Here is a 19,936-nt window from a genome sequence, read left to right as displayed (position 1 = left end):
ACAGTGGCTGTACCAGTTTGCATTTCCACCAACAGAACATGAGGGTTCCTTTTTCTCCAGTCTCACCAATGCTTATTTCTTCTATTTTTGATTGTAGCCATTCTGATAGGTGCAAGGTGTTATCTCACCGTGGTTTTGATTTGCATTTCCCTGGTGATTAGTGATACTGAGCATCTTTTTGTGTGTCTGTTGGCCATCTGTATGTCTTTGGAAAAATGTGTATCTAGTCCTTTACCCATTTTTAAATTGAATTTTTTTTTTTCTTTTTTGGTGGTGTGGTAGAAGTTCTTTTTATATTTTGGATATTAACCTCTCCTAGGATGTATCATTTGCAATTACCTTCTCCCATTTGGTGGGTGGTCTTTTTGTTTCATTGATGGTTTCCTTTACTGTGCAGAAGCTCATTATTTTGGTGTTGTTTCATTAGTTAAATTTTGCTTTTGTTTCCCTTGCTAAAGGACACATATCTAGAAAAATGGTGCTAATGCCAGCGTCAGTGAGCTTATTGTCTGTGTTTTCTTCTAAGGGTTTTATGGTTTCAGGTCTCACATGTAGGTCTTAATCCATTTTGAGTTTATTTTTGCGTGTGGTATATTCTTCTACAGGTTACGGACCGGTTTTCCTAACACCATCTGTTGAAGAGTTTGTCTTTTTCCCATTGTGTATTCTTGTCGCTACTGTTGCACATTAATTGACTGTATATGCGTGAGTTTATTTCTGGGCTCTATTCTGTTCTGTTGATCTGTGTGTTTATTTTTGTACCACTACCATACTGTTTTGATGCTACAGCTTTGTAGTATATGTTGAAATCTGGGATTGTGGTATTTCTAGTTTTCTTCTTTTTGAAGATTACTTTGGCTGCTTTGGGTCTTTTGTGGTTCCATGCAAATTTTAGGATTATTTGTTCTATTTCTGTGAAAAATACTGTTGCTGTTTTGATAGAAATTGCATTAAATCTGTAGATTGCTTTGGGTTGTATGGACATTTTAACAATATTCTTCCAATCAGTGAGCGTGGAATATTTTCCCATTTTTTTTTTTTTTTGTTGTCCTTAATTTCTTTCATCAGTATTTTATAGTTTTTAGAGTACAGGTCTTTCACCTCCTTGGTTAAGTTTATTCCTGGGTATTTTGTTATTTTTGGGGTCGTTTTTGTAAAGGGGACTGTTTTCTTGATTTTTGCTTCATTATTAGTGTATAGGAATGCAACATATTTCTGTATATTGGGTTTTTTTTTTTTTTTTTTAATCCTGCAACCTTACAGAATTCATTTATCAGTTTTAGTAGTTTTTTGGTGGAGTCTTTAGGGTTTTCTATATAGAGTGTCATGTCATCTGCAAATAGTTTTACTTCCTTACCAGTTTGGATGCTTTTGATTTCTTTTACTTATCTGATTGCTGTGGCTAGGACTTCCAGTATTAGGTTGAATAAAAGTGGTGAGAATGGACATCCATGTTTTGGTCTTGATATTAGGGGAAAAGCTCTCAAATTTTTCCTGTTAATGACTTTAGCTATGGGTTTTTCACATATGGCCTTCGTTATGTTGAGGTATGTTCCCTCTGAACCTACTTTGGTGAGAGTTTTTAGCATGAATGGATGTTATACTTTGTCAAATGCTTTTTCTGCATGTATTGAAATAATAATGGTTTTAACCTTTCTCTTGTTGATTATTGTGTTGAGTGGTGAATGTTGAACCACCCTTGCATCCCAGGAATAAAGCTCACGTGATCTTGGTGAATGATTTTTTTTTAGTGTATTGTTGGATTTCGTATGTTAATATTTTGTTAAGGTTATTTGTATCTATGTTCATCAGAGATAGGGGCTGGTAGTTCCTTTTTTTTTTTTTTTTTGGTATGGCCTTTGTCTGACTTTGACATCAGGGTAATACTGGCCTCACAGAATGAATTTGGAAGCTTTTCTCCCTCTTCTATTTTTTAGAGTAGTTTAAGAAGAGTAGGTATTAACTCTTCTTTAAAATGGTAGAATTCACCTGTGAAGCTGTCTGGTCCTGGACTTTTGTTTAGTGGCAGTTTTTTGATTACTTATTCAATTTCATTGATCTGTGTAGATTTTCTCTGTCTTCCTGATTCAGATTGGGAACACTATATGTTTCTGGGAATTTATCCATTTCTTCTAGGTTGTCCAATTTGTAGGCATATAACTTTTCATATTTTCTTATAATCTTCTGTATTTCTGTGGTGTTATCTATTTCATTTCTGATTTTGTTTATTTGAGCACTTTTTTTTTTTTTTTTTTTTTTTTGGTGAGTCTGGCTAAAGGTTTACCATGTTTTGTTGATTTTTACGAAGAGCCACCAGTTCCTGGTCTCATTGATCTGTTCTGTTGTTTGTTTTGTTTGTTGGTGTGGTTTTTTTTTAGTTTCTATTTTGTTTATTTCTGCTCTGATCTTTATTATTTCCTTTTTCTACTGGTTTGGGTTTTGTTTGTTCTTTTTCTGTCTCCTTTAGATATAAGGTTAAGTTGTTCTTTTGAGATTGTTCTCGCTTCTTGAGGTAGCTGTGTATTGCTTAAAATCCTTTCTTTTTAGAATAGCTTTTGCTGCATCCAAAGATTTTGGTCCATTGTGTTTTCATTTTCATTTGTCTCCGTGTACTTTTTGATTTTGTCATTGATTTCTTGGGTGACCCATTCATTGTTTAGTAGCACGTTATTTAACCTCCATGTATTTGTGTTCTTTCCAAATTTTTTTCTTGTGGTTGATTTCTAGTTTCAAAGCATTGTGGTTGGAAAAGATGGATGATATGACCTCAGTCTTTTTGAATTTGTTGTCTTATTTTGTTGCCTAATATGTGATCTATTCTGGAGAATGTTCGCTGTGCACTTGAAATGAATGTGTATTCTGCTATTTTAGGATGGAACGTTCTGAATATATCTGTTGATCCACCTGTTTAAATGTGCCTATGAAGCCACTGTTTTCTTGTTGATTTTCTTTCTGGGTGATCTACCTATTGTTGTAAGTTCATGTTAAAGTCCCCTACTATTAGTAGTATTGCTGTCAATACTACTAATAATACTATAATTTTGTTAATAACTGCTTTATGTATTTGGGTCCTCCTATGGTGGGTACAGAAATATTTACAATTGTTATACCTTCTGTTGAATTATTCCCTTTATGATACAGGAGTACTGATGCATAGGGGCACTTGTACCCCAATGTTTATAGCAGCACTCTCAACAATAGCCAAATTATGGAAAGAGCCTAAATGTCCATCAACTGATGAATGGATAAAGAAATTGTGGTTTATATACACAATGGAATACTACGTGGCAATGAGAAAAAATGAAATACGGCCTTTTGTAGCAACGTGGATGGAACTGGAGAGTGTGATGCTAAGTGAAATAAGCCATACAGAGAAAGACAGATACCATATGGTTTCACTCTTATGTGGATCCTGAGAAACTTAACAGGAACCCATGGGGGAGGGGAAGGAAAAAAAAAAAAGGTTAGAGTGGGAGAGAGCCAAAGCATAAGAGACTGTTAAAAACTGAGAACAAACTGAGGGTTGATGGGGGGTGGGAGGGAGGAGAGGGTGGGTGATGGGTATTGAGGAGGGCACCTTTTGGGATGAGCACTGGGTGTTGTATGGAAACCAATTTGACAAGAAATTTCATATATTAAAAAAAAAATTATTCCCTTTATGATTATGTAGTGTCCTTCTTTGTCTCTTGTTACAGTCTTTGTTTTTCAAAGACTGTTTTGTCCCATATAAGTATCATTACTCCATCTTTCTTTTTCACTTCTATTTGCATGATAAATGTTGTTCAGTCCCTTCACTTTCAATCTGCATGGGTCTTTAGGTCTGAAATGAGTCTCTTGTAGGCAGCATATGTTGTGTGCTTTTTTATCCATTTGGTCACCTGTGTCTTTTGAATTAGAATGTTTAGTACATTTACATTCAAAGTAATTATTGATAGGTATGTACTTGTTGCCATTTTGTTACTTGTGTTATGGTTATTTTTATAGTTCTTTGTTCCTTTTCTTGCTCTCTTTTGTGATTTGACAGCTGTTTTCTTGTGATATGTTTGGATTCCTTTCTCTTTATTTCCTGTGTATCTATTACTGGTTTTGATGTGTGATTACCATTAGGTGTATATATATCTTGCATATATAGCAGTCTATATGAAGTTAATGGTCACTTAAGTTTGGACCCATTATAAAAGCACTAAATTTTTACTTCCCCCTCCCCCATGTTTTAGGTATATGGTGTCATACTTTATATCCTTCTGTTTTGTGAATTCCATGACTGAGTTTTATGGATATATTTGATTTTACTGCTTTTGTATTTTAACCTCCATATTGGTTTTATAAGGATTTATTCTGTCTTACTATGTTTATGTACCTGTGAAATGTTTTCCTTTCCTACTTTCCTTTTTAATTTTTTTAAGTTTATTTATTTATTTTGAGAAAGAGAGTGTGCCTGTGCCAGTGGGAGAGGGGCAGAGAGAGAGAATCCCAAGCCCTATGAGGGGCTCAATCTCATAAACCTGGAGCTCATGACCTGAGCCGAGATCAAGGGTTGGATGCTTAACTGACTGAGCCACCCAGGCACCCCTTAAATTTTTCTTTGAATGTTTATTTATTTATATATTTTATTTATTTATTTCTTATGTTTGTTTAGTTTTGAGAGTACAAGCCTGGGAGGGGCAGATGGAGAGGGACAGAGGGTCTGAAGCAGGCTCTAAACGAACTGTGTGATCATGACCTGAGCAGATGTCAGAGGCTTAACTGACTGAGCCACCCATGCACCCCTTTTAAATTTTAATTTGAGCACATGCAAGTGTGGGGAGGGACCGAGGGGAAGAGAGAGAATCTCAAGCAGGGTGCATGCTTAGCATGGACCCTGAAGTTGGGCTTGATACCACGACTCTGGGATCATGACCTGAACCCAAATCAAGAGTCAGACACTCAACCGACACATTCACCCAGGTGCTCCCCTTTCTTACTTTTCCTGCTGTGGTCTTTCCTTTCCACTTTAACATTTCTTATCAGGCTGGTTTAGTGGTAGTGAATTCCTTTAAATTTTGCTTGTCTGGAAAACTCTTTATCTTTCCTTCTATTCTGAATGATAGCCTTGCTGGATAGAGTATTCTTAGTTGCAGGTTTTTTTCCTTTCAGGAATGAGGCTTGGTCTTAAGAAGTTAAATTTATGATTCACATGAATCTGTGAGATAAATACTGTTGTTATGGTCATTTTCTAAAAGTAAGCTAAGGCATGGGAAAGTTAAGTAATGAGACTAAGGTTATAGAGTTGGTAGAAGTAGGCTTTGATTTCTGACATCCTGACTGTAGGCCTGTTCTCGTAACCATACTAGTTTGCCTTCTTTCCATAAGAGCTGCTGTGGTCAAGGAGTTGTGTCAAGGACTTTACATGTTATTATCTCACTTAATCATAATACCCCTATTAAGTAGGTGGAATATTTTTGTTTTACAAAATAAATGTCAAGAAGGTGAAACCCAAAGGGGTTAAGTAATTCGTCCAGCTATACATAGTGATAGATTCAGAATTGCCATCACCATATGTCCAGCTCCAAAGTCTATGGTTTTAACCACTGTCCACTTAGGACTACGTTACAGTGTTTGAAAATGGTTATTATATAGCTTTAAATACAGCATTATTATAATTTTTAATATTAAATAGTACATAAATCATGATCTTTAAGTCTTAGTTCAAATATCATGCTCATTGAGGTCTTTTAGTTCCTCCTGCATCATTATGGCTCTTCATACCATGCTCTATTTTTATTTTTCCTTAACCTTTACCAGTTACTCTTTGTATATTACATAGTCTAATGATTTATTATGTCTGTTGTTTGTCCCCTGAATAGTTTGAGCTCCATGATGGCTGAGATTCTCCTATGTTTTTTTCATTCATGTTTCCAGTACTTGGGACACTATGTAGCAGGAACTCAGTGACTATTAGTTGATAAATGAATTCTAAGATTTAATTAGAATTTATCACAGTGTTAATACTTTTGGTTAATTCCTCAAATCTCACACTTAAATTTGTTCATGATGTATTGTATAGTTTTTCAAGTCATTTAATTAGAGTATTGGGATACATTGTGTATTTTGTGGATTTTCCCATACTTTTGTAAATATTGTGTCTCTTCCAGGGAAAGGCATCAGAGAAGCTTTCTGAAAACAGTAAAATATTAATTTCCATGGCCAAAGAAAACATACCACCAAATAGTCAACAGACCAGGAGTTCCTTAGGTACGTCATTAGGTGTACTAAATTGATTTTAAAGTATTACTAGCATGCTGTTGTGAAAGAGCTCTGTCTTGTCAGAAAAAAAGATTTCTTTAGAATCCCAGTAACTGTTTCCTTTCTGGAACCTTACATATGACTGTACTGTCTACAAATGAAATATAATACATCCTGAGAACCATCTGCCCATTTTAAATTATATTCCCTTATAATTTACAAAATCATAGCAGTAAATATATATATAACATAACTAAAAATTAATTGAAAAACTTGAATGGAATTTGTGTCTGTGTGAGAGGGAAATGTGTTAATTGAATAAAAATGGTGGACTTTTATTTAAAAAATCAAAGGGATGCTTAGAGGATACAAAATGTAATTTGGTGAATGACCATTTTAATTATTGGTTACCCTATTACAATTGGGCAGAAGTTAATATGTTGCAACTATACTAAGTCTTTGATTATGGTTTGTTATGAAAATATTTAGAAATTTTTTATTGAAGTATAAATAACATAGTGTTCTATTAATTTCAGGTATGCAATATATTGATTCAACAATTTTGTACATTACTCACCATGATAAGTTTAGTCACCATATGACATTATTGTAGTATTACTGACTATTCCCCATACTGTATTTTTCATCTTTGTGACTTACTTTTGACTGGAAATTTGGATTTTTATCTATTTTACGCACCACCCTCATCCATCTCACCTCTGGCAACCACCAGTTTATTTGCTGTGTTTAAGAGTCTTTTTTTCTTCTGTTTGTTTGTTTTGTTTTTTAGATTCACATGTAAGTGAAATCATATGGTATTTTTCTCTGACTTATTTCACTTAGCACAATACTCTCTAGGTCCATCCATGTTGCAAATGGCAAGATCTTATTTATTTGTTTTTAAATTTTTTTTAACGTTTATATATTTTTGAGAGAGAGAGACAGAGTGTGAGTGGGGGAGGGGCAGAAAGGGAGGGAGAAATAGAATCTGAAGCAGGCTCCAGGTTCTGAGCTGTCAGCACAGAGCCTGACGTGGGGCTTGAACCCACAAACTGTGAGATTGTGACCTGAGCTAAAGTCCGGAGCTTAACCCTCTGAGCCACCCAGGTGCCCCACAAGATCTTATTTTTTATGACTGAATAATATTCCATTCCATATATATATATAACCGTATCTTCTTTATACATTGATGGACAATGGGTTGCTTCCGTATCTTGTTATTGTAAATAATACTGAAATAAGTTCAGGGGTGATATATCTTTTCAAATTGGTGTTTTTGTTTTGTTTGTTAAATAACCAGTGATGAAATTACTGGATCATATGTTATATTTAGTTTTAATTTTGGGGGTAATCTCCATACTGATTTATACAGTGGTTACACCAATTTACATTCCCACAAACAGTTCATGAGCGTTCCTTTTTCTCCACATGCTCACCAACACTTGTTGTTTATTGTGTTTATTTTGATTGTAGTTATTCTGACAGGTGTAAGGTTTTGATTTGCATTTCCCTGTGTATTAGTGATGTTGAGCATCTTTTCATCTGTCTGTTAGTCACCTTTATGTCTTCTTTGGAAAAATGTTCATGTCTTCTCATTTTTTAACCAGATTATTTGTTCTTTTGGTGTAGTGTAAGGTCTTTATATATTTCAGAAAGTAAGTCTCTTACTGGGTGAATCATTTATAAATGTCTTCTATCCAGTGGGTTGTCTTGTTTTTTTGATGGTTTCCTTTGCTGTGCGAAATGTTTTTATTTTAGGGTATTCCCAGTATTTTAGTTTTGCTCTTGTTTTTTTGCCTCAGGAAGCATATATGGAAAAATGATGATAAGACCAGTGTCAGAGAGATTGTTGCCTATGTTTTCTTCTAGGACTTTTATGGTTTTAGGTCTCACCTTTAGGTCTTAATCCGTTTTGAGTTTATTTTTGTGTATAGTGTAAGAAAGTCATCCACTTTCATTCTTTTGCATTTAGCTGTCCTATATTCCCAACACTATTTATTGAAGAGATTATCTGTTCCCTATTGTATATTTTTGACTTTTTTGTCATATATCTATATACATATTTTTAAGTATGTATGTACTCAGCATGGAGCCCAGTGTGGGGCTTGAACTCATGACCTTGAGATCAAGACCTGAGCTGAGACCAAGAGTTGGACACTCAACTGACTGAGCAACCTAGGCACCTCTCTTTTGTCATAAATTGACCATTTAAGTGTGAGCTTCCTTCTGGATGCTCTATTCTTTTGCATTTGTCTATGTGTCTATTTTTGTACCAGTACCTTACAGCTTTGTAATATATCTTGAAATCTGGGATTGTGATACCTTCAGCTTTGTTTATCTTTCTCAAGTTTGCTTTGACTCTTCAGGATCATTTATTTTATTTTAAATACAAATGAGTTTATTTTTTCTGTTTCACTGTTTGTTTAAGTTCTACTTAATTAACATACAGTGCAATATTCATTTCAGGAATAGAATTCAGTACAACACCCAATGCTCATCATAACAAGTGTCCTCCTGATAACCATCACCCATCTGGTCCATCCCTCACCCACCTCCCTCCATCAACCCTCAGTTTGTTCTCTATCTTTAAGAGTCTCCTGGGTGACTCAGTTTATTAACTGTCTGACTCTTGATTTCGGCTCACACCATGGTGTCACGTTTAGTGGGTTTGAGCCCCATGTGGGGTTCTGCACTGACAGTGTGGAGCCTGCTTGGGATTCTCTCTCTTTCTGCCTGCCATGCCTCCCCCCCTCCCCACCCCCTGAATAAATAGACTTAAAAAAAATTTAAGAAAGAGTCTCTTACGGTTTGTTTCCCTCCCTCCCTCCTTCTCTCTTTCTCTCTCTACCCCCCATATATTCATCTGTTTTGTTTCTTAAATTCCACATGAGTGAATTCATATGGTATTTGTCTTTCTCTGACTGACTTAGTTTGCTTATCTTAATATACTCCAGCTCCATCCATCTTGTTACAAATGGCAAGATTTCATTCTTTTTGATGGCTGAGCAGTATTCCATTGTGTGTGTCTGTGTGTGTGTGTGTCTGTGTATACATACATCACAACTTCTTCATCTATTTAGCAGTTGATGGACCCTTGGGCTCTTTCCATTGTTTGGCTATTGTTGGTAATACTGCTATAAACATCGGAGTGCATGTACCGCTTTGAATCAATATTTTTGTATCCTGTGGGTAAATACCTAGTAGTACACTTGCTCGATTGCAAGGTAGTTCTATTTTTAACCTTATGAGGAGCCTCCATACTGTTCTCCAGAGTAGCTGCAACAGTTTGCATTCCCACCAACAGTGCAAGAGGGTTCCCCTTTCTTCACATCCTTGCCAACACCTGTTGTGTCTTGTGTTTGTTTTTTTTCTTTTTAAGTGTTTATTTAGTTTAGAGAGTGAGCGAGCAAGCAGGGGAGGTGCAGAGAGAGAGAGGGAGACAGAGGATCTCAGGCAAGCTCTGCGATGTCAACACAGAGCCCCACGTGGGGCCTGAACTCATGAACTGACATCATGACCTGAGTGCCAAAATCAAGAATTGGTCACTTAACTGACTGAGCCACCCAGGTACCCCTTGTGTTGTTAATTTTAGCCATTCTGACAGGTATGAGATGGTATTTTATCATGATTTTGATTTGTATTTCATGTTCAAGGTCTTTCTAAATTTAAGTACTGTATTATATTTTGGTTAAACTTGTTTATCTCCAAGGACCTCAATTTCCTTATCTTTATTTTTTTTTAATTTTTTTTATTTATATATGAAGTTTATTGTCAAATTGGTTTCCATACAACACCCAGTGCTCATCCCAAAAGGTGCCCTCCTCAATACCCATCACCCACCCTCTCCTCCCTCCCACCCCCCATCAACCCTCAGTTTGTTCTCAGTTTTTAACAGTCTCTTATGCTTTGGCTCTCTCCCACTCTAACCTCTTTTTTTTTTTTTTTCTTCCCCTCCCCCATGGGTTCCTGTTAGGTTTCTCAGGATCCACATAAGAGTGAAACCATATGGTATCTGTCTTTCTCTGTATGGCTTATTTCACTTAGCATCACACTCTCCAGTTCCATCCACGTTGCTACAAAAGGCCATATTTCATTTTCCTTATCTTTAATATAAAAATGTTGGGTTGTCTTCTCACCCTAAAGTTTTATGAAGTGAAATTTTGATTATTGCAAAAAATAATTTTTTAAGCTTAATAGTAGATTTTCTTAGACAGAATCACTGTGGCATTCTGGGTTACAACTTCCTTTGGATTGTACCTGTCCTGTCTTTGTGACCTGGCACAGGTTATTTAAGCTCTCTCTCGCCTTATCTTAGTAATTGGCATCTATTTTAAAAAGTTATTGTGGCAGGAAAAGCTGACTGGCACATAAGTGGTGCATGATAAACATTTACTTTGTGATCTCCTATTTTTTTAAGTGTAGGTTTTGAGAATTATATTAAGAATTGAAGAGTTATTTTTTATTACATGCACAAATGATTGAGAGTTTGGAGCACCTGGGTGGCTCAGTCGGTTGAGCGTCGGACTTCAGCTCAGGTCATGATCTCACAGTTTGTGGGTTTGAGCCCCGCATCAGGCTCTGTGGTGACCGCTTACTCAGAGCCTGGAGCCTGCTACAGATTCTGTGTCTTCTTCTCTCTCTGCCCCTCCCCTGCTCACACTTTGTCTCACTCTGTTTCTCAAAAATAAATGTAAAAATAAAAATAAAAAAATAAAAAAACAAATGATTGAGACTTTAAAGTCTAATTTCGAGGGGCACCTGGGTGGTTCAATTGGTTAAGCATTTGGCTCTTGCTTTTGGCTCAGGTCATGATCTCGAGGTTCATGAGATCGAGCCCCATGGTGGGCTTGGGTTCAGGCTCGAGCTCGGGCTCGAATTAGGCCTTGGTGCTGACAGCGTGGAGCCTGCTTGGGATGCTCTCTCACCCTCTCTGCCCCTCTCTAGCTGACGTTCTCTCTCAAACTTAAAATAGGAAAATAAAAAGGTCTAGTTTCAAGACCATAACTTCTGCCTATTCCTTAATTGATATTCCTTAGGCCTGTGTCCTATGCCTTCTTTTCATTTCATATACTCTCTGACTGACCTCATCCACTCAAAGATTTTACATGCTATCAGTCTGTTCATAACTGATAAGTCTGTATTCCAATCCTGATTTTTTTTTTTTCAACTTTTTAAATTTATTTTTGGGACAGAGGGAGCATGAACGGGGGAGGGACAGAGAGAGAGGGAGACACAGAATCGGAAACAGGCTCCAGGCTCCGAGCCATCAGCCCAGAGCCTGACGCGGGGCTCGAACTCACGGACTGCGAGATGGTGACCTGGCTGAAGTCGGACGCTTAAACGACTGCGCCACCCAGGCGCCCCAATCCTGAGTTTTTAAAATTGAACTCCAGACCCATATATCTAATTTCCTGTTGGATATCTGTACTTGGATGTCATGGCCTCACAAGTAACATGTGCAAAATTACCTTGATTCTTCTCAAACTTTCTGGTACTCCAGTGAGATAGCTGTCTACCTCGTCATCCTTGACTTCTGTGTTCCCTTTGCCTCCCACAGCAAGTAATTACACAAGTCTTGTTGATTCTTCTACTACCTAAATTTAAAAATAAATTTACCTTTCTCTAATCCCATAAACATTGTTTTATGTGGGCTTACGTTGTCTCTCATCAGATTTTTTTCTGGTGTTCTTTTTGGTTTCTGGTCTAACCTCCCCAGCCCCCCAACTAAGTCTCTGCACTGCCCTTTAATGTCCTTTCAAAAAACATCTAGAATCATGTTAGTCTTTGCTTCAAACCCTTAATGTATTCTTGTTTCCTGTATAATTTTATCCTTTTATTCTTTTTCCCAGATTGTGTGGCTCTTCATGCTTTGTGTTTCTGTCACATTGGTTTTCCCCATAAAGTGTAATTTTGAACTTATTCAGCTCTCTTGTATTGCAGTGGTATGCCAGCTTGCCTGCCATTGTATATTTGCTACTTAGCACAGTGCCTGGCACTTCAGTGTTTAAGGAAAATATTTTTAAAAAATGTTTATTTATTTTGAGAGAGAGAGAACGTGTGCAGACATGACCTGGGGAGGGGCAGAGAGAGAGAGAGAGAGAGAGAGAGAAGTGGGGAGAGAGAGAATCCCAAGCAGGCTCTGTGCTGTCAGTGCCTAGGCTAAGCCTGAGTCCAGTGCGGGGCTTGATCTCATGAACCGTGAGATCGTGACCTGAGACTAAACCAAGAGTGGAAGCTTAATCAACTGAGCCACCTAGGCACCCCTTAAGATATTTTGAATAAATGAAGGTCCCCATTGCAAAAATAAACTATTCTGTTGGGTATGTAGAATTGAATTTTCATGGAATGTTTCTTTTGTTGCCAACTGAAACAATTATTTATTTATTAAAAAAATTTTTTTTAATGTTTATTTCTGGGACAGAGCATGAGTGGGGGAGGGGCAGAGAGAGAGGGAGACACAGAATCAGAAGCAGGCTCCAGGCTCTGAGCTGTCAGCACAGAGCCCGACACGGGGCTCGAACTCACAAACCATGAGATCATGACCTGAGCTGAAGTCGGTCGCTCAACTGACTGAGCCACCCATGCGCCCCTGAAACAATTATTTTGATGCACATTGAATCTTATTAAAGAATAATATATAATTTGACTAATTTTATAGCTTATCAGCATTCAGTTACTGACTTCTTGCTTGAATAATTTTGGTCTTAAAAATTAGACTAAATGCACGTGAAAAGATGTTCAACATCACTAGTCGTTAGGGAAATGCAAATTAAAACTACAAAGAGATCATGTCATGCTTGTTACATTGGCCGTCATCAAAAAGACAGAAATAAAAGGGGGCACATGGGTGGCTCAGTTGGTTAAGTGTCTGAATCTTGATTTTGGCTCAGTTCGTGATCTCATGGTTTGTAGAATCGAGCCCTGTGTTGGGCTCTATGCTTGGGATTTTTTTCTCTCCCTCTCTCTCTGCCCCTTCCCTGCATGCATGCATTCTCTCTTTCTCAAAATAAAGAAATAAACTTAAGAAAATGATTTAAAAAAAAAAAGACTGAGTTAACAAATGCTGGCATGGAACCCTTGCACACTGTTGGTGGGTTGAAGACATTATGCTCAGTGAAGTAAGTCAGAGAAAGAAAAGATAATGTATGATCTCACATGTGGAATCTAAACAGAAAAAAAAACCAAACTCAGAAAAAAAGATCAGACATATGGTTTCCAGAGGTGAAGAAGGGTGGAGGTAGGATAGATTGTTGGAAGGTGGTCAAAAGGTACTTATAATGGTCAAAAGGTACTTATAATGTATATAAGTACTAGGGAAATAATGTACAACATGATGATTTTAGCTAATATTGCTCTGTAATCTATAGGAAATATGTTGAAAGTAAGTCCTAAGAGTTCTCATCAAAAGGAATAAGCTTTTCTTTTTTTCTTGCCTTTTCATTTTATCTATTCACGCAGATGGATGTTAGCAGAACCTATTGTGGTAATTATTCTATAATATATATAAATCAAATAATCAAGCTATATGTCTTAAACTTACACAGTGATATATGTCAATTATTTTTCAATAAAACTGGAAAGAACACCAAATACGTAGTTTTTCACAGTGGGAAAATGGAAAATAATTTGGCAATGGAGAGTTTTCTCACATGGTCTCAGATAGGACTTATAACACAAACTGGTCTAAAAAAGGTCATATTTAGAAATTACATATTCAGTGAAATATATTTGACACCATACTTTGAATAAGTAATTAAGCATAGTAGTTATCAGTAATATACTGGCAATATTCGTTCTAGCCAGTGAAAATCTACTGATAGCTCATAGTACAGCTATCATAAGCATTTTCTGATTTTTTGTAAATTCATTTGTGTTAGTGGTAATATTTATGGGTAATGCTTATCCACGTGGCTCATTCTTGCATTCTCATTGTATATCTCTCACAAAAGTATTTGAGAGGCATTACAGTGACTTCTAACACCAGCTACCCAGAGTTGGACCAAACTTCACAGATTAAGGGCACAGCCCTCCACAAGACTTCTCTTATTTTAGACATCAGCTGCTAGTATTGGGGTCCTCAAGCCATCCTCTATTCTGGCTATAAATATGGGGTTTCCATTACACTGTCAAATGTGATAAATCACTAAAATGACTTACAGAACTCAGGAAAGTGCTATACTTAATGATTACAATTGTATTGTAGCATAATGGTACAAATCAGAACCAGCCAAAGGGGGCAATGTGTAGCATGTGGTCTGGGAGGGTCCAAATGTAGCTTTTACCAGTCTCAGGGATTGTATCACCCCCCTGGCACATCACTACTGTTGTGCCACTCTCACCTGAGTTTCAGTGTCCGGAGTTTTTATTGATACTGCATTGCCTATGTGGCTCAGACTTCATACTCCCAACTTTCCCCAGAGATCTGGCTGATGTCAGATGGCTTAGAGGTCTAACCCTCTTAATCACATTTTTCTGGTGTGGTCTTTCTGGTGTGACCAGCTCCCATCTATGTCATCTCTTCAGCTAAACTATAGAGGAGCTCACCGTGAGTTAGCATATTAGTATAAACTATTGGATATGGGTTGCAGAACCTACCATGAATAACAAAAACACTCCCATCACTTGGAATATTCCAAGGATTTAGAAGTTACTTCCCAGGAACCAGAAATAAAGGCTAGCAAAATTCTTTATTCTATGTAGCATGTACATGGCTTACTCTATATAAGCTGATAAAATTATGTCCTTTGTAAGGACTTTGCTGGAATAACTCAGGTTTAGTGAAATGTGAGAGTTAGCTAGCTGAAAACGATCTGTAACAGCAAATTGTATTTTCTATCTTCCTACACCATTTCTAGGCATATTAATCATTTTATAATTAAAAGAAATTCAACTTTTACTAACTCATTATTTAATAACTATTACTATTAAGAAATGCTTTCACTAACTTTTTAAAAAAATTTTTAAAATTTATTTTTGAGAGAGAGAGTGTGAGCAGGAGTGGGGCACAGAGAGAGAGAGAGAGAGGGAGACAGAATCTGAAGCAGGCTCAAGGCTCTCAGCTGCCAGCACACAGCCCAATGCAGGTCTCGAACTCACAAATTGTGAGATCGTGACCTGAGCTGAAGTCAGTTAACTTTTAAGTCATTAACTTTTTAAGTGTAGATCTATGTACTTCAGTTAAATTTCATCTTTCTCTTTTCTCTTTCTTAGAGAAGTTGAGTGTTTTACCTTAGGTTGAGCATTATTGCTTTGATTTTAATGCTTTATATCCTGGAAGACATTTTTAATAGTTGACATAATATAGCCAGTATTTTCAACATTGTTTTTTATATACATATTTTTGACCCAACATCCGTAGATAGATACTACATTGCTTTTGAAATGTATTATCTGGTTCAAATGGTGAATATAAAAAGCATTGCTTTGAGTTTCATAAAAAGAATTTTATATTAAGTAAAATTTGCATATGGCAAAATGATTTTAAAGAGTACAAAACAATATAACATGGAAATTGTGACCCTCCCAACCCTGTTGTCCAGTCTCTCTTGATAAGCAGTATCTTGTATATAATTTCATGATTAGACTGTATACGTGTATATATAGCCCTTTCTTCTTTTCCATGTGGTAGCTTAGATCCTGTTCTCTTTTTGAAAATACTACCTTTGTGATTTATAGTATGGGGACATAGCCATAACCTTTTGAGATTAAAAAGCAATGGAATGCATCTATTTGACAGACCTGGAGCAGTTACTGTCTGCTGCTAAGGTTTTTATTGCAGATGCAAGAAAAAGTTGTCCTTACCCTTCTGTCTAATTGTGGCAGCTGTGATTGAATGGGGGAATATAGGGGGAAACATGATAATACAGGGGGAAACATGGGGAGAGAATTTTTGCAGCTCAGAAATAACTTGTAAATAGTGAAGACCCTGTTATACTCTAAAAAGGAAACTGAAATTTGAGTTAAAAGGGACAGCCTAGACTTGGGCATAAAACTGAATTAAACAGCCTTTATCTCTGGGGCACGTGTGGTGCATATAGAAGGTGTCATATAGCACTTATTATGTTATATTAAAACTGTATGCCTGCTTGTTTACTGTCTAGATGCTGTACCTTTGGGCAAAAACTTATGTATCTGTTTATCTCCCCAAGACCAGCAAAGTATCTGGCACATGGGTGATGCTTAGTATGTTACATGAAAATTTACTGAGTATGTGTCTTGGAAGAGAGGTTGGCTTTTAAATGTAGCAATGTTGAAACTTTATTAAAAAAACAAAATTCATAGAGGGAAGAAATCAATTGAGAAATTTAATATTTTCTGGCACGTGGGTGGTTTAGTTTGTCAAGCATCCACCTTTGGCTTAGATCATGATCTCATGGTTCATGAGTTCGGGCCCTGTGTTGGGCTCTGTGCAGATGGCTCAGAGCCTGGAACCTGCTTCGGATTCTGTCTCTCGCTCTCTCTCTGCCCTCCCCTGCTCATATGCTGTTTCTTTCTGTCTAAGTAAGTAAACAACAACAAAAAAATTTAATATTTTCAATAAGTTATTTGATAAAATTTCACTAATTAAAAGAAACATGAAAAACAAATTCCTATCAAATCTCATTAATTTGATAAGAATAAGATGTTAGATTAAGTTTAGATAAATTTTACTTCAAATCCAGCAATTAAAAAAAAAGTCACTGTATTTGTCAGGGTTTTTCAGAGAACCAATAGGGTGTGTGTGTGTGTGTGTGTGTGTGTGTGTGTAAGTAAGTAAATGTATATTTAAGGAATTGGCTTGTGATTATATGGAGGCTGGAAAGTCTAATATCTGCAAGGTAAGCCGCAAAACTCGTGACCCAGGTAAGAGGTGATGTTGCAGTTCTAAGTCTGAAGTTGTCTGTTGGCAGAATTCCTTCTCACTTGAGGAAGGTCAGTCTTTGTTAAGGCCTTCCACTGATTGGATGAGGCCCAGTCACATTATGGAGGGCAGATTGCTTTAGTCAAAGTCTACTAATTTAAATGTTTATCTCACCTGAAAAACACTCTCACAGAAATATCCATAGTAATGTCTTTTTAAAAATGTTTATTTTGGGGGTGCCTGGGTGGCTCAGTTGGTTGAGCGGCCAACTTCAGCTCAGGTCATGATCTCGCGGTCTGTGAGTTCGAGTCCCGTGTCAGGCTCTGTGCTGGCAGCTCAGAGCCTGGAGCCTCCCTCTCTCTGACCCTCCCCCATTCATGCTCTGTCTCAAAAATAAATAAACGTTAAAAAAAAATTAAAAAAAAATGTTTATTTTGGGAGAGAGGAGTGGCAGAAAGAGAGGGAGAGAGAGAATCCCAAGCAGGCTCTGTTCTGTCAGCACACACAAAGCCTGTCTCAGGTCTGCATCTCACGAACCACGAGATCATCACCTGAATGGATACCAAGAGTCACACACTTAACTTACTGAGCTGCCTAGGCACCCCTCCATAATGTTTGGCCAACTATCTGGGCAACATGGCCTAGCCATCATAGTCACTACTGAAATCTTTTCTTTTCCTGACTTTGTTTACAAGTGGCATAGAAATAATGTTAAAAATTAAATGCAAGTAGAATTTCACGTAACTGTTAGCACTAATAAATCTTTAGTGTTTGTTGGCTTAACTAATATTGCAAGTGTATTGTTATGCCAACAAGTTGGACACCTTAGACAAAATTGATAAATTCCTGGAAAGTCCCAAATTACTGAAACTGATTCAAGAAGAAATGCAAAATCTAAATAGATCTCTAACATGTAAAGAAATTGAATTCTTCATTAAAAATCTTTCACAAAGGAAAGCCCAGGCATGGATGACTTCATTGATGAATTCTACCAAACATTTAAAGAGGAAATAATACCAGTACTTGATAAATTTAAAAGAGAAATGCACACTTCCCAACACATTTTGTGAGGCTAGTATTATCCCGATATCAAGGCCAGAAAAAGTTTCCATAAGAAAATTACAAAGCAGTATGTGTTAACGAATATAGATGTAGAAATCCTAAACAAAATGTTAACAGATTGAAACTAGCAACACATAAAAATGATTATACACTCTGGCCAGGTGAGCTTTATCATAGTAGTGCAAGTTTTTAGTTTTAACATGTCTAAATTAATACACCAGATTAATAGAGTTAAGGGCAAAAAGCACATGATTATCTCAATAATCGCAGAAAAAGTATTTGACAAATCCAACACTGATTTATTATAAAAACTGTCAACAAACTAGGAATAAAAGATTTTGATTTCTGAAGAAGGACATCTATGAAAAACCTACAGCCAACATCATACATAATGTTTATGACTGTCAGCTTTCCTTACAAGGAACAAGACAGGAATGTGTATTCTTATCACCTCATTCAACTTTGTACTGAAAGTTCTAGCCAGCGTGATGAAAAAATACAATAAATAAAAGGCATCAAGGTTAAGAAGAAAAACTGCCCTTGTTTGCAGATGACATAATTCTGTTTGGAGAAAATTCTAAGAATCTATAAAAAAGCTATTAGAATTAATAAATGAGCTTAGGAAGTTAACAGAATATGAGATCAATAAATATGTAAGCTGTTTTGGTTATATATTAGAACAATCTGGAAATCTTTAGTGAACAGTTTCATTTGCAGTAGCAACAAATAGAATAAAATATAGTTGACCCTTGAACAGCAGGAGTTTGAACTGGGTGCAGTGGGGGCAGGGGTTCTATTTATACGTGGATTTTTTTCAATAAATATGAGAAACGTTTTTGGAGATTTGTGACAATTTGAAAAATTTCACAGATGAACCTTTTAGCCTAGAAATATCGAAAAAAATTAAGAAAGGTGTATTGTGAATGTTAAAAATATGTGGATACTAGTCTATTTTATCATTCATTGTCTTAAAATGTATACAGATCTATTAAAAGTTAAAAGTTATCAAAATTATGCCCTGAACACAGACTGTATATGGTGTCATTTGTAGTCAAGAGAAATGTAGGGGCACCTGGGTGGCTCAGTTGGATAAGTATCTGACTCTTGATTTTGGCTCAGGTCATGATCTCATAGTTCGTGAGTTTGGAACCCTTTGTTGGGCTCTGTGTTGACAGCATGGTCTACTTTGGCTTTTTCTCTCTCCTGCGCACAGTATGTGCAGTCTTTCAAATACAAGAGAAAGAAATGTAAATAAATATCAAGATGCACTATTAAATCGAAACTGTGTACAATTAACTGTAGTACATACTGTTGTACTGTAATAATTTTGTATCTACCTTCTATTGCTGTTGTGATGAGCTCAAGTGTTGGGAGTAGCCACTTAAAAAACCATGTGATGCTGGGGTGCCTGGCTGGCTCATTTGGAAGAGCATGCAATTCTTGATTCTGGGTTATGAGTTCTAGCCCCACATTGAGTGTAGAGATTACTTAAATAAATTAAAAAAAAAAAAGCCATGTGATGCTGATCATCTCTTGAGAAGGCAGTTCATCTTCAATAAATGATGTATTGCGGTACAAAGCAATCTCTTTTGTGATTTTCTCATGTTTTTGTGTTTAGTGCAATGTTGTAAACTGAGTTACACCATGGGACCCAAACAAAATGCCTCTTGTGATGCTGGGAGTGCTCCCAAGAAGCAGAGAAAAGTCATATTACAAGAAAAAATTGAATTGCTTGATATGTAGATTAGGGTCTGCAGCTATGGTTGCCTGCCATTTCAAGATAAAAGAATCTAATGTAAGAACCATTGT

General features: G+C 36.6%; 1 protein-coding gene and 1 non-coding gene across 12 annotated transcripts in view; both read left to right on the top strand.

The window, feature by feature from the left end:
* The window catches only part of CSPP1 (centrosome and spindle pole associated protein 1), a 158,689-nt gene that overhangs the window by 11,787 nt on the left and 126,966 nt on the right, over positions 1-19,936 (top strand). For all 11 annotated transcript variants that reach the window (XR_003415110.2, XR_003415112.2, XM_053208620.1 and 8 more), the window contains one exon: positions 6,135-6,234. Coding sequence is in view for 9 of the 11 variants with exons in the window: in XM_053208620.1 (XP_053064595.1) it covers positions 6,135-6,234 (100 nt within the window). In the remaining 2 variants the exon portion in view is untranslated. The remainder of the gene's footprint in view (positions 1-6,134; positions 6,235-19,936) is intronic.
* LOC113594771 (small nucleolar RNA SNORA31) lies at positions 15,945-16,073 on the top strand. The gene has a single exon (XR_003415214.1). It is a non-coding gene; the product is annotated as a small nucleolar RNA SNORA31 (small nucleolar RNA).

The sequence above is a fragment of the Acinonyx jubatus genome, chromosome F2 (genome assembly GCF_027475565.1).
Source record: "Acinonyx jubatus isolate Ajub_Pintada_27869175 chromosome F2, VMU_Ajub_asm_v1.0, whole genome shotgun sequence".
Classification (NCBI taxonomy): domain Eukaryota; kingdom Metazoa; phylum Chordata; class Mammalia; order Carnivora; family Felidae; genus Acinonyx; species Acinonyx jubatus.
This window is presented reverse-complemented; position numbering and strand designations above follow the sequence as displayed.